Source organism: Bombus bifarius, unplaced genomic scaffold (genome assembly GCF_011952205.1).
Source record: "Bombus bifarius isolate JDL3187 unplaced genomic scaffold, Bbif_JDL3187 scf7180000008176, whole genome shotgun sequence".
NCBI classification, from domain to species: Eukaryota; Metazoa; Arthropoda; class Insecta; order Hymenoptera; family Apidae; genus Bombus; species Bombus bifarius.
Genome location: NW_022884493.1, coordinates 433,952 through 447,033, shown reverse-complemented (window position 1 = coordinate 447,033; position 13,082 = coordinate 433,952). Strand labels below are relative to the sequence as shown.

Genomic DNA, 13,082 nt, shown 5'->3' with positions numbered 1-13,082 from the left:
ATTAACTACATGAACATATAATATGGTAATCTCAATTGTAATAATATTCTATACAATAAAAAAATAAGAGATGGTCAAAAGAAGCATTCTTTTATTTATTTATGATCTATTATTGTACAAAATAAACATAATTATTCTAGTTCTACCGTATTTTCGATGGGGATTGTGCTAAACCAAGAAGAACGCAATCTGCTTCTAAGAGTGTTAAATCGGTAGATGCTCCTAAAAACCGCGAAGACAATTCTAAATTCTTTATTAACAATTTAACCTTTGCACCTCTGATATATTGACTGTAATAATAAAAATTAACATTATTACTTATTAAAGCATATATTCTGCTTGTGACTTACATAGAATTTTTTTGAGGCCTTGGGCAAACACAATGAAATTTCCATCCAAAGTCAATGTATAAGTCATTATTAACAATCTGAAAAATTTCTCCCAATACTACTTTATCTTCAGGATCTCCTAGCTGAAATATAATTAATATACATAAGTGGTAAGTTAGAAACTTGGATTTTGTTTAAAAAGAACAAAGAAGCAAGACAAAAAAAGCATATATATAATAAATGCTATGTTAGATTGTGTAATAGAATAAAATATTTTATATTTACATCTATAAATTTCGAATGTCGAAGTAACGAAGTGAAAGTACTGCGTCTTGGATTCGCTAAATTCTTCTCAATTTCAATATTTTCAATCGATTGACAAATTTGTTTAGAATTAATACTTTCTGGATCTTCGTCACTACTATCTTGTTCCTTCGCATTTGTTATAGTTTCACCCGATTTTCCTTCTATACAATAATTTCGGACGAACAGTGAACTGATTTGAGGTGCGTAAGCGAGATATAATTGTTTAATTATTCTTTGATGATATTGAACCTTATTCATCTTAGTAGGCGGGGAACGTGTTTCTTGTTAAAATTTCATATAGGTTATGTTCTGATGTTCGACTTGTTCCGAACATTGATCATTCTTAAAGTTCGAAAGAAAACATTTTCAGTACTTCGGCAGTTTCAGATAAATTTAGTGAGTAGTGCTATTTTGGTGCTAAAATAAAAAGTTTCAAGATAAATAGTTCTACTTTCTGTTAACTGACGCATTAATTAAATTTTTTAATTGAATAAAAGTAAATATAGGAAATAAAATGTGAAAGAAGTTGGGTTGATAAACAAAATTTAAATTTTATAATTTCATTTCTTTTGCTGTACGAAGTTTATTGTTTTTATTGAAAAAATTAAACTGTATTCAATAATAATATTGATTACTATAATAATATAAACGTTTTTTATTATAGAAGATATTGCAATAATGCCTATACATGGTACGCTATTCAATATTGTATCCAGAAATGTTTCTACATCGACGATATGTAATCAAATAATAAAATTAACAAGATTAAGAGTTGTGGACAATAGTGAAATTGGGAAGCAGGCTATGATGGAAGGAAAACCACCACGTTGTATTCATATTTATAATAAAACAGGAGTTGGTTTAATAGGTTGGTTAAGCTAACAGATAGATTATTGAAATATATTGATAACAGATATATTATTTATCATTATTTGTAATCAATGTAGGGGACAGAGTATTAGTTGCCATAAAAGGTGAGAAAAAGAAAGGTATATTGGTTGGTTTGAAACAACGTCAAAATCCCAAAGTACCAAGATTTGACAGCAATAACATAGTTCTCATAGATGAAAATGGAACACCTTTAGGTACTAGGATTCATGTACCAATTCCTCATATCCTGAGAACTATCATGAGAAATAATACACACAGCAAAGGTGCAGATTATACAAAATTGCTAGCTATTGCCACAAAATTTGTATAATACATACAAGCGCACAATTCTTCATATAGGTACTACCTTAAATAGTTAGGAACTGCATCTGCATATATATGTATATATGTTAATATTATTATGTATATATACTGCAAATTATATATGCATAACAAAATAAAGTGTTACATTCATAATGTCAGTTGCATTATTATATATTATAGATATTAACTGGGAACGCAAATTATGTTACTAGTCCAAATTTGAAACCAATAATACGAAATATGATTTATACAAATTTATTTGTTTATATATATATAAATGGAAGTCTGCGTTGATTTTGAAGAGAGGCGCTGGGATCGCCTAATCCTAGCATTTATCTTCAATAGAACCGCTCTCGCAAACTGAAATCCGCTTTCCAACAGTGGAGTACATAGCATTACCAACATGAGGTAGCTTTCCTAGAGATTGTAACTAGGACGACCTACTTTGGTCTACAAGCGGGGAAAGGTAAAGAAATACGAATTACATAAGTGGATGAAAAGTTTGTTTTTATATGTAGCAAGAATTATGAATATTATTTTATAGATAAAAAAATTATGTTAAATTGTTTTGAATGTGTTCATGTTTTACATTTAGATTTGAGAAGAAATAAATATATATATCGATAATTGCAACGTACAACCAATCAGGATAAGGAAATAGTACGCGTGACGCGTACTTCCATTTGTAAGTTATCCGGTTGCCTGATAAGTATTTACTTATAATATATATCATGCTTTAATAGGGATATTTCGAGGAAAAGAGAATTTCCATGCTCTGAGCGGTAGTGGCTGTCTTTTACAAATGGCGGCTTAGGTAGAAGCACGCTGTTTCCTTTAATCGGCAGATTTTTCATTAACGATTTTTGTGTATATATAGTAAATATTTAACGTTTTTGCGTGAGAATTGATACCGAATGAAACATTAGAGTATTGTACAGAGAAAAAAGCAAAATTATTAAAATTCTTAGCCATAAAATCGAGAAAAATGGGAAACGTACTGGCAGCCTCTGTACCTCCTCCACCTTCGCCGCCACCTCCAACCTCAGGTTTACTACCAAATTTAGAAAAACCAGATTCTTCCGAGTCACTGCAGTCGTCTAACAAATTTTCCGACGGTTTGAAAAATCCTGGTACAATCGAGGATCTTCATAAGAAATGTAAAGGTAAGGTACCCATGTATCTATTCGATCCATTTTCACGTAATCGATGTATTAATCTTTTTTCTTTTGATTATTCTTCTTTTTTATTATTCTTAGTCTTATTTTAAAATTATTGTTACGAAAACAATTGTATATACATGTATTTAAATATTAATTTAATCGTAGATGTATTTCCCGCAAACTTTGAGGGTGCGAAGCTGATGTTTAATAAAGGTCTTAGTAATCATTTCCAAATATCACATACGATAAGCATGAGTTCCATTGCACAATCTGGATATAGGTGTGGTTGAAATTATGAATAAAGTTGGGTACTATTTGGAAACGGATGGTCAACAACTGATACTAATGGTCGAATATGTTCAGGTTTGGTGCAACTTATGTTGGTACTCAGCAACCAGTACCTTCGGAAGCTTATCCAGTGTTACTGGGTGATATCGATCCAACTGGGAATCTTAATGCTAATATTATTCATCAGTTTGGCGAAAGGTTAAGAGGAAAATTAGCTACTCAAGTACACAAAAGTAAATTTACTGCTGTTCAAATGACAACGGATTATCGTGGTGACGCGTATACAGTCTCTTTGACTTTGGGTAATCCGGACATACTTAATGGTTCTGGTAAGCGCTCGAGGTAAAGATCGATTATGTAAAATTTTAGAAACGATTATGGTACGGAACGAATTGTTTTTTTAGGCGTTTTCGTAATGCATTATCTTCAAAGCATAACTCCATCTGTCGCGTTGGGTGGAGAACTCGCTTGTCAACGAGGCCCTGCTGTACCAGGAGGTCAAGTCGCTGTTCTCTCAGCCGCTGGAAGGTATACGAACGGAGACTCTACAATTAGTGGTAGTTTAGGTGCGTCAAAGGCAATACTCCCGATGAACCCAATAATCATAATATGGTCGCCTGCCGTAAGATTGCGAAATAATTCATAACTAATAACAAAATCGTTTTTCAATAGGTTTATCTGGATGTCATTTGTGTTTCCATCAAAAAGCTAGTCAGCAGCTGCAAGTTGGTGTAGAATTGGAAATTAATTGCCGAATACAAGAATCTACCGGAGCTATTGCTTACCAAGTCGATTTACCCAAAGCTGATTTAATATTTAGAGGTATGATAGAGCACATAGTTGCTAGTTCTAGATTGTTTATTCTATCGTTAATTCGTTTACATTCTTATACTATTTTGTTCCTTCATTCCTTTTTTCGTTCGTTTGTTTGTACGTTCATTTTCGAAGCGCATTTTTATTATATTCATTATATTTATTATATTATAGGAACTATAGATACGAATTGGACAGTGGGTGCTGTTTTGGAGAAAAAATTACAACCATTACCATTTACATTTGCTTTAAGTGGTATGATAAATCATAGTAAGCCGCAGTTTAGACTGGGTTGTGGATTGATAATTGGTTAAGAGTAGCACGTAGAAGAGTGCGAATCGCATACATAATCTAGTTAAATGTCAGGAAGGAAAACAATGGAGTACCACAGCTTTTGAGGATTCTACTCAAAAGAAACTTGTAACTAATATCGACAATTGATGAATATCCAACCTGATTCCCTTCTATTTGTTGATTACCTCATCTGCTCGGCATCGTGTTTATATAAGATCGTTTTTGTTTGTTTATTTTTTATTAAAGAAACACCGTATCAACAGGTTTTCCTAATTGTGTATGTTTCTTCACTTTAAGGCATGCTGTCTTCATTATTCCCTTTATACATGATTTGTCGGGGTTGATCAATGTGTTCAATCGTTCGTCGACCGAGAGTTGTGGCTTGTAAATTTTCCGAGATAAGTGACATTCGATAAAAGACGTAAAGTATGTGACGATCTCATCGCGATCATGTCTGTTCTCCGAATATAAAGAAACGCGCTTGTACAGTAACGTGAACGATACTGTCAGCATTTTTTATTTTCGAAAATACACATGTATTCTGTTATATGCATACGCAACAGGATTAATTCAGAGGTCATAGAAAGATATATAATCGTTCATAGTAGAAAAAGGTGTATTAAACGAAAAATTTCTTTGGAATCGAACAGAATTATATAAAAGTATAATAAATTTTACGTTATAGGATGAAACTATTTTTAATATGTTATTTATTGTAATTTGTAGAACCCTTATTCGAGGAAAAACCTTTATATCTCGAGTAAATTCTACGCTCTGATATACGTGTATGTATTGCAATTTATCGACTCGTTATTCAGTTTTCTTTGATTCAATAATTCTATCCATACCGGTAGAGAGCGTGTAAGTACAACGTAAACTAAAGCAAAAGAATAAATAGTATACAAGCATCGTTGTGGAACACGAGCTCCGTAGAAATATCGACTTAAATACCGAGCAGTATTATCAATTGGTTACGATACACTTTGTTCTTGCTTTGCCGTGCTTACGTATACTGATGCAAATACGTTTGGAAAAATAAAGCAGCGCGCACTCATATCGTTTAACGATGTTGACCTTTGACTCTCTAATCGCCCATCTTTATTTTAAGCTAATAACACGAGTTGTTCTCATATTGAACAAAAAATACAACCGTAATACGGTAACAGTAATATTTTGCTCGTTTACTCGACAGTTTGGGGATAGCAAATAGAAGAATGGGGAAGGGTGGGAGGGAGGGAGGGAGGGAGGGAGAGAGAGAGAGAGAAAAGAAGAAACATCTATGAGCGGATTCATTGATTAAGAACACGCTAAGATTTGAAATGAAATTGTCATGTAACGTATCGTTTATCGAGATTTGGACGTAGAATTGTCGATGAAACGTACATTCTCGCGATAACCGATCAAGATTTTCTTACGCTAAAGATTTATATTTATCTGAGTAATAGCATAAGTATACACGCGCATATATATATATATATATATATATATATATGCACACTATACTAGCTTAAGAAAAAAATGTAGGCTAAATTTAAGAATAACAATGAATTTCCGCTGTTGCGAATCGTCTTAGCCTATTTATTCGTGTCGCAAACTGGTTTGTATAAATGGAGTTAAGCTTGCGTGGAGATGTTGATTGTTTCTCGACGAATACAATAAGCGATCAGCAGAAAAGTTAAGAGAGGCTGGCAACACGAGCTTAGCCGTGTACAGCGCGGTATGGAGTTTAAGAGCACGACTAAACCAAGTGCATGCGTAACTTTCATTTTTCCGTTCAGCGAATTTTTTTATGAACTATAAAATATGAAATATCGCGCATTATTCGCTAGAAGTGCATCACTACCTGAATTCATGTTTTCTGGTTGTAGCGTGTTATATGTATAGGGAGGATGAATTGGATTAGTACCCATTGATCCATATGATTGATCTTGCCAAAGACGGATGAATGAACATGATTGTCCTTGAGTTTCGGTATACATGCATAGCTTCCGGTAACGCGTTATCGAATCGTGACCGAGCAAAGCAAAGAGAGTACGATCAACACTTGCAGAAACAGTCTATAGGACAATACGTATTTCACTGAAGGAATGGAATATCGTAAAACCCACGAATGTATAGACTATAAGAGGTCATAGGACAACGTGAGTCATTTTTACAAACAATGAACACCGAAATTGCTAAAAGACGGTCGTGTTTTTTTTCTATATATGTACAGTACCTATATATACATTTAATATATATGCAAACTTACATAGTCATTTGTATTGTTATCATCGGTCGGTTGTTGTTGAAATTTTGGAAAGATTTGGAAAGACCGTTGAAAAGGTGTTTATGGGTATAGGGCTAAAATTGGTAATTTGGTTATGTAAAGCACGTAAGCTAGGTTCAAGGAAAAAAGAAGCTCCATGAGTCACTTGAAAGATTCATATCGAAGGGAAAACTTATGTCAATAAGTAACCGACGTCGACTATTTTGTGAATCTTCGTATTGTTACGTATTCTTGTTACGTATTTGCGCGCGTTGGTTAGACGTGCAACTCGTCTAAATATTTCATTGAAATACTAGTCGAAGGGCATTCGAGGAATATTAATTCGATTGCTGTGTATTATTTGTAGCACGACGAGATTAATAATTGAGGTTGGAAGGGCAGCAGCGTAAACTAATTAGACACACAAAGGCACAAAGGTAGATGGATGGGGTGGAGGTATCGTGGATCGAGAGAAGGAGAAGAAGGGGAAGGAAAAAAAGAGGGTAAAAGAGTAGGAGGGAAACCGGCAGGGATAATGATAAGGAGAACGAGGAGTTGACGAAGGGGCGAGGTAATGGAGGAGAAGCAGCGACTATATATGTTTATTGGTATACGTTTGCATATATGTACGTATATACGCGTACGATTGATAAGAAAAACACGTTGGAAAAGAAAGGAAGCGGCGCATGCGCTTTTCGCGAGGATCGACGTGTGTCATGGAACGCGAACGTGCACGAGGCGCGTATACGAACAGCGTCGATCCAAATCGATCAACGACGATGCGATCGAATTGATGGTGTGCAGTTTTCCTTGGTGCTATTCGCGATATCCCCACCGTAGAATGCGAACAAGTTGTCGATCGCAGGGGAATCGGGGCTTCCCCGGTTAGGCCAAAACTTAGTCCTTTCGAGCCTTAGTATTTGCCGTCAGCTTTCTTACTCTTTTGTTCATCTTGGTCGCCTCGTTTTCTTCGAAATTGAAGCGCAACGCATTCGGATTCGTGCCTGGCTGACACGCGCAATCCGATTCGACTCAAGTCGATCAAGACTCGATTCGATTAGATCCAACTCGATACGATCCAATCCGATTGGATCGAACACCATTAGGCTGAATCGATTTAACTCCATCCGATTTGATTCGACCATCCACAGAGTTCTATTTCTCTCTCTCTTTCACACACACATATGCACACACACACATACACACACATGTATATGCACATGCATACATTCTCCGTTATGCATGCTCTCATTCTCACTCTATCGGTTCTTTCGCTCTTTCGCTTTCTCGCTCTGTCGTTCTTTTCGTCGAGTGCTCTCTTTGTTAGCTCCACTCTGCTCACTGGTCTCCTCTGTGTACATAATGCACACCAGCCTCGCTACCGATCTTAGAACAGTGGTCAACGCGTACACGATCCTAATCGGCAAACGGTGAAATTCGAAGGAACCTTTGAAGGAACTGCGAGTAATAAAATAATTTGTATATCGTTGGGATTTGCAGCGGTTAAACAAGTGTTGGCTGTGTTGTAAATTCCCGTTTATGTCACTTGTTCTGTGAAAGTACAAGCAATCGTGATAGCCAACGAGTTTCTAACCTCGACTGTAGTATTACGAGTATACAAGTGTGACACGAAAAAAGTAACGCGCGAAGCAACGTTCGATTCGAGATTCGAGCTTCGAAGAGTTGTCGAAGTTTCGAGAACGATTCGATCGAAGATTTGTCCAGCGGAGGAGTTTGGCTTCGCGCGGTACCGACATCAAGAAACGGGAGAGGGATGAAGAGTAGGAAATCCGATGATGAAATTCGTGGAGAAATGGCGAAACATCGACGACACATCAACGAATACGGTGAGCGTACTGATTTGGTGATTTCGCGATCCGTGTTTGATCGATTTAGCGGGTCGGCAGACACTAACGGTTAGCGAGCGATTGGAAACGATTCGCGGTCCGTTGATCGAATAGAATGAAGGAATGTTCGGAGAATAGTTTTGGAGGGAAGGTGACAAAACGAGAATGGAGAGGAAAACAAAAAAAAAAAAAAAAAAAAAAGAAAAAGAAAAGAACAAAGCGAGACTGCACGAGTTTCGAGAGCGTCGGAAAGAATCGGTTAACAACGGGCCGCGGTGGTCCGCGAGTCACTGGAAACCTGGGGCCGATCGTGGGGGATGTATATACGTTGGATATCAGAGTGATAATTCTATTACTGGTGACGATAACGCGATGTACGCGTTAATAACTGTCGTCGTTGCGTTTGCGTTTGCGAATCGGCCTACGAGATTTTCGTGAACGGCCATAGATTCGATACGACGCGACGCGACGCGACGCCAGGACGCCGGGACTATTCCTCATCCGTGCTATTCTCTTGTTTTTCTTTTCTTTTCCGCCTATAAATTTCGAAATATTTTCGATATAGTTCGATAATTGACACTCGACGAGCCGCGTATCAGATATACCGATATCGTATATCCTAAACAAGACGACGTAACCCTACCAAGATTTTTTCGTGGAATTTTGAAAATTTGTCCAATGTATTTAGGTATAATCATTCAGGTCGAACGAACCCGAGTAAAGTAGGAAGAAAAAGGGAACGAGGTACGGTTAAGTTCGTAACGCGGTATTATTTGCACGTTCGACCATGTTTTTAAAGCTGGTCTAAATATCGGCAAATTTTTTATTTTCCTTCCGTTTTTATGGAAACGGAGTTTTTCAGCAAACTTTTTCTATTTTTAATCGACGTCGGCTCTTGGACGGATGCGATACGACGTTCAGAGATACGAGATACGAGATACGTGGCAAACATCGTATTAAAGTCGCAGTAGCAATTGAAATTGGCTGGTAAAGACGAGGATCGTCGTCGAGAGATGGAATTTTTCGAGCGTAAAAGCTGTGAACGCAAAGTTCCAATGTTAGTTTACAGGGTCCAAGTCCAATCCTGTTATCACAGTTTTTCTACCATACGATGGACGTGTTGCGTCGTCATGGGTCAATGTACGCAACAATAGCGCGATATTAGCGTACTAGCGTTGAAAGTTACCCGTTAAATCAATTCGTTGCCGTGCAGTTTGCTCGTGTATGTAGGCGTTTTCATAAATTCAAAAAAAAAAAAAATTCCAATAGCCCTTCGTGCTCGATAAACGATCCGCGGAAAGAATCAGTTTAGAAGGGACTACCGCGTGTCGCGATATCTCGATAACCGATACGTTATTCGTAGATTATCGGTGCTGTTTAGCCGGTATCGGCACGCAACAGGTAACGACGAGAGAAGAAAGAGGAGGAGAAAAAGGAGGAGGATGCGCTGTATCATGGATGTTCGAAAATGGCCGCTACGATGAAACGCTGCGAATGGTTAGTCGCTAACGCGGTTGAAAAGAATTCCTTTCTCTCGGCTCGCTCCGCCTTAATTCCACCCGTTGTTCGATCAAATCGCTCGTAGTAGCCCTTCGAAAACGGCGGAGCGATCCTTTGAAACTAATCGAAGAATCGAGTTCGGTGCGTGGATCTCGTTTCTTGGATTTTCTTTGCTTCGACCGACACGTCGGTATCCGTTTTTAGTTCTCAGCTTTCAACGATAGGTGGTTATAATTTGGCGAATACGCGAGAGGACGCTGCATAAAGACGGTCCTGTTGTCGATGCAACAACATGGCGCGAATTGCGTAATACGCAAAACCGAACAACGATAACAAGATTTGGTGGAGAAGCATCTCTTCGAATCTTACGATTCGTTTCTTATTCCATTCGATATGACCTGGCGCGATTATCTCGCTTAGTTTTGTATGCAGAGACCGTCAGAAATTCGATAGACGTACGAGATAGACATATAGGTTCGGTGTGGCGAGTTTTCGTTCTGGTATCGCGATTAGATCGATCTCGTATCGAGATTCGTTGTCGTTAAACACAACCTTCCTCTTCTGCCATTCAAGAGTCGGCCAAGTAGCGATTACATATCCCATACACCGCGTACCCTATACCCCATACCACGTATCCTATAGCTAGCGCATACCGCATACCGTGTTATTTACGATCCGTTTGGTTGCCTATTGTTTTCGAGTTTCTCGAAACGGTTCGCTCGGTTAGAAATCGTAACTCGCGAACGATCGCGAAATATTCCGAGCTACGTTGCTCGAGTTGCTCGCTTAAACTCGCTACGTATACGTATATGTACTTACTTACTTACTTACGTTTACTGCTTATTCGCTATTCGCCGCTTCCATCGGTATCGAACAGTCCAATTTAAATAGATTCGCTCGTTTATTTTTCATCGCGTATTTTTCACCAAGCGTACCGTTACGTTCGCGAGCTGATTTTTACGTGCATACGTAGCGTGTTCAAGGTTACTTGGACTGCCATTAGTCGAAAGAATAAACTAACGCGCGTATATACGTATGCTTGCAACGATTACGAAGGCCGAAACATTAGAAGGCTAGCAAGCTAAAAGACGGACATACGTTTTATTTACTTTAATATCCGTCGCCGGCGACGTCATTCTTCGTAATAGACTTTGATACTATATATCTGCAAATCGGAAATATAGTTTTTCCTCTAACGATAAGACGGAAAAACGAGCGAGCGTACTTGTCTTTCTCTGTTCGAGTAGCTCGTTCTCTGCTCGTCTTTCTTCTCTCTCGTCGTAAAAAATTAAAAGAACGTGGTAAATCGGTGTCCACGCGGAAGGTCATAACGATCGATCGATCGATCGTAAACCAAAAGATATTGCGGATATCGGAGTAGCATCTGATTTTGTTCCCTCAAGGCGTCTTAGAAACAATAATTTCTTTCGCGTTAATCAACATGGCGCAACTTATGCTTACGTTAATCGTATCCATCGCGTGCTAAATCGCGTCAAGTCCTCTCGTTCCAGGATGCGTCTGTTCGTACAAACCTTAGTCTCTTTATTTTGTTCGTTTTAATTTATTTCATGCTTGTATCTACATCTTTAACTTATACATGTATATCCATACGTTAACGTTAACACTCCTCTTACTTTTGTTATTTTCTACGCCAAAGGCTACACTTTACTTCCAGTTCAAACAAATAAATAAAGATAAAACGAAATAAACTTTCGCGTCCGCTAATTTCGATGCGACACGATATCCGATGCGCGCGTTGTCTTCTATCTCGACTGCGTGCTAGGTGGAATAATGGTTGTTCCATCGAGCAGCATGTGTATTAGCTACGACGTACCTACGAGTTATCTCGCGGCACATTGTTCTTCAATGAAGAAACGTTTGGCATCGTTGTATCGGTCCGCCCACTCTCTCTAATTTTGCCTATTCCAGATTCAAATCCGTGATCGGGTTTCGAAGCGATTGAACGGTACGCGATCATCGCGAATCAATATTTAGATAAAGAGCGTTTGCTTTGCGAACGTCCTTTTCGCGTTAGTCTACGTCGTTAGCCGTCTACGTCGAACGTTTCTCTTGTTTTTAATTGCAGACTCTGCTCTGTCTCTCCGGTCTGCTTGCCCCTCGCTCTCCTTAGTTCCGTTCCGCATCGTCGCGACGATAATTTCCATCGAATGCATCAATTCGACGTAGCGAACCATTTTTCGCTTTGCTCTGTGACAAGAAGTAAAAATGAAAAAAAAAAAAAATGAGTGGAATCACGATTCCAGTAAGTTGGGAGCCACTGTCGGTGTGCAACTACTCCAGATAAGGTATCGGCCGACCGCCGGTCTGCGATAACGCTTCGCAGCATGACCCAACGTAACGCGCATCGTCCTGCTTAGCCTCGTTTCCTCCTCCCTCGTTGGTCTTGGTCCGCGTTTACTTTCCGCTGCCGCTGCCACCATGACGGCCATCGTCATCGTCATCACCACGATTGCTGCCACTACCACCACCATCACCACCACACCACCACACCACCAGCATTGCCACCGTCACCGTCACCACGGTTGCCACTCCTCGTACTTTCCCGCGGCTCTCCTTCCCGCGTGCCGTACTTACGCCGCACGCCTGACTCGAAAAACGAATAGCGTAACGTATCGTGTTTGCGTTCGAATTCTTGCCAATTCCTGGTCACGCGTTAGAAATACGTTCTATTCGTTGCAAGTTAAACGTGCACGATCGTTTCGTCCTTCCGAGCTTCGTTTCGCCTCTCCGTCCTTAGACCTTCTCCGTCTGCACACTTTTTTCTTAACGTTGCGCATCTAAAACTACACGTTCGCACGTGTTTCAGCCACGTTATTCGTCGCGAGCGCGAACGTCAACAGAGAGAACGTCGATCGAGAATCTAGAAATATTTCGTCGTGCGGCCACCGATCGCGTTGTCGGACTGTCTTAGAGCGCGAGCGCGTGCCCATCGCGATACATCGATATTCGGTACCGACTTTTAGTCTTCTAGCTGGCGAGTCGAACAGATTTGCCGAGTCGATCGGCTGCGATCCGAGAAGGATCTGTCGAACGTCTGAGAAAGAGGACGGGAGGCGGAAGAAAGCTTTTATGGATAAGGGGT

At 39.1% G+C, this 13,082-nt stretch overlaps 4 protein-coding genes across 7 annotated transcripts in view; 3 read left to right on the top strand and 1 right to left on the bottom strand.

Moving 5' to 3' along the window:
* Nucleotides 1-71: 71 nt before the first annotated feature.
* On the bottom strand, nt 72-920 carry LOC117209421 (28S ribosomal protein S28, mitochondrial). Its single transcript, XM_033451482.1, has 3 exons — nt 615-920; nt 351-472; nt 72-290 (listed from the first exon to the last, which is right to left on the bottom strand). The coding sequence occupies exons 1-3, from the start codon at nt 891-893 to the stop codon at nt 143-145; spliced, it is 549 nt and encodes a 182-aa protein (XP_033307373.1). The 5' UTR covers nt 894-920; the 3' UTR covers nt 72-142.
* LOC117209425 (39S ribosomal protein L14, mitochondrial) lies at nt 710-1,987 on the top strand. Of its 3 annotated transcripts, none has more exons than XM_033451484.1 (3): nt 710-835; nt 1,300-1,503; nt 1,583-1,987. In XM_033451484.1, exons 2-3 carry the CDS (start codon nt 1,314-1,316, stop codon nt 1,834-1,836), a joined length of 444 nt encoding a protein of 147 aa, XP_033307375.1. In that variant the 5' UTR covers nt 710-835; nt 1,300-1,313; the 3' UTR covers nt 1,837-1,987. The 3 variants fall into 3 exon arrangements, with proteins under 3 accessions (XP_033307375.1, XP_033307377.1, XP_033307378.1); XM_033451486.1 differs by lacking the exon at nt 710-835 and adding an exon at nt 906-1,031; XM_033451487.1 differs by lacking the exon at nt 710-835 and adding an exon at nt 939-1,022.
* Nucleotides 1,988-2,589: 602 nt separating this feature from the next.
* Nucleotides 2,590-4,658, top strand: LOC117209417 (mitochondrial import receptor subunit TOM40 homolog 1). The gene is made up of 6 exons (XM_033451471.1): nt 2,590-2,992; nt 3,155-3,269; nt 3,353-3,606; nt 3,682-3,843; nt 3,950-4,099; nt 4,265-4,658. Exons 1-6 carry the CDS (start codon nt 2,815-2,817, stop codon nt 4,402-4,404), a joined length of 999 nt encoding a protein of 332 aa, XP_033307362.1. The 5' UTR covers nt 2,590-2,814; the 3' UTR covers nt 4,405-4,658.
* Nucleotides 4,659-7,611: 2,953 nt separating this feature from the next.
* The window catches only part of LOC117209408 (filaggrin-like), a 32,137-nt gene continuing 26,666 nt past the window's right edge, over nt 7,612-13,082 (top strand). For both annotated transcript variants that reach the window (XM_033451451.1, XM_033451450.1), the window contains exon 1: nt 7,612-8,479. In XM_033451451.1, coding sequence (XP_033307342.1) covers nt 8,407-8,479 — 73 coding nt within the window. In that variant the 5' untranslated portion in view covers nt 7,612-8,406. The remainder of the gene's footprint in view (nt 8,480-13,082) is intronic.

What these genes read in the sequence shown, in the direction of transcription:
- LOC117209421 (XM_033451482.1), bottom strand. Translation starts at nt 893, where the DNA reads ATGAATAAGGTTCAATATCATCAAAGAATAATTAAACAATTATATCTC. An exon ending in GACATTCGAAATTTATAGAT is followed by an intron (nt 473 to 614) that starts GTAAATATAAAA and finishes ATTATATTTCAG; the next exon opens with CTAGGAGATCCTGAAGATAA. An exon ending in AGGCCTCAAAAAAATTCTAT is followed by an intron (nt 291 to 350) that starts GTAAGTCACAAG and finishes TTATTATTACAG; the next exon opens with TCAATATATCAGAGGTGCAA.
- LOC117209425 (XM_033451484.1), top strand. Translation starts at nt 1,314, where the DNA reads ATGCCTATACATGGTACGCTATTCAATATTGTATCCAGAAATGTTTCT. An exon ending in AACAGGAGTTGGTTTAATAG is followed by an intron (nt 1,504 to 1,582) that starts GTTGGTTAAGCT and finishes TAATCAATGTAG; the next exon opens with GGGACAGAGTATTAGTTGCC.
- LOC117209417 (XM_033451471.1), top strand. Translation starts at nt 2,815, where the DNA reads ATGGGAAACGTACTGGCAGCCTCTGTACCTCCTCCACCTTCGCCGCCA. An exon ending in GGACATACTTAATGGTTCTG is followed by an intron (nt 3,607 to 3,681) that starts GTAAGCGCTCGA and finishes TTGTTTTTTTAG; the next exon opens with GCGTTTTCGTAATGCATTAT. An exon ending in AGCTGATTTAATATTTAGAG is followed by an intron (nt 4,100 to 4,264) that starts GTATGATAGAGC and finishes ATTATATTATAG; the next exon opens with GAACTATAGATACGAATTGG.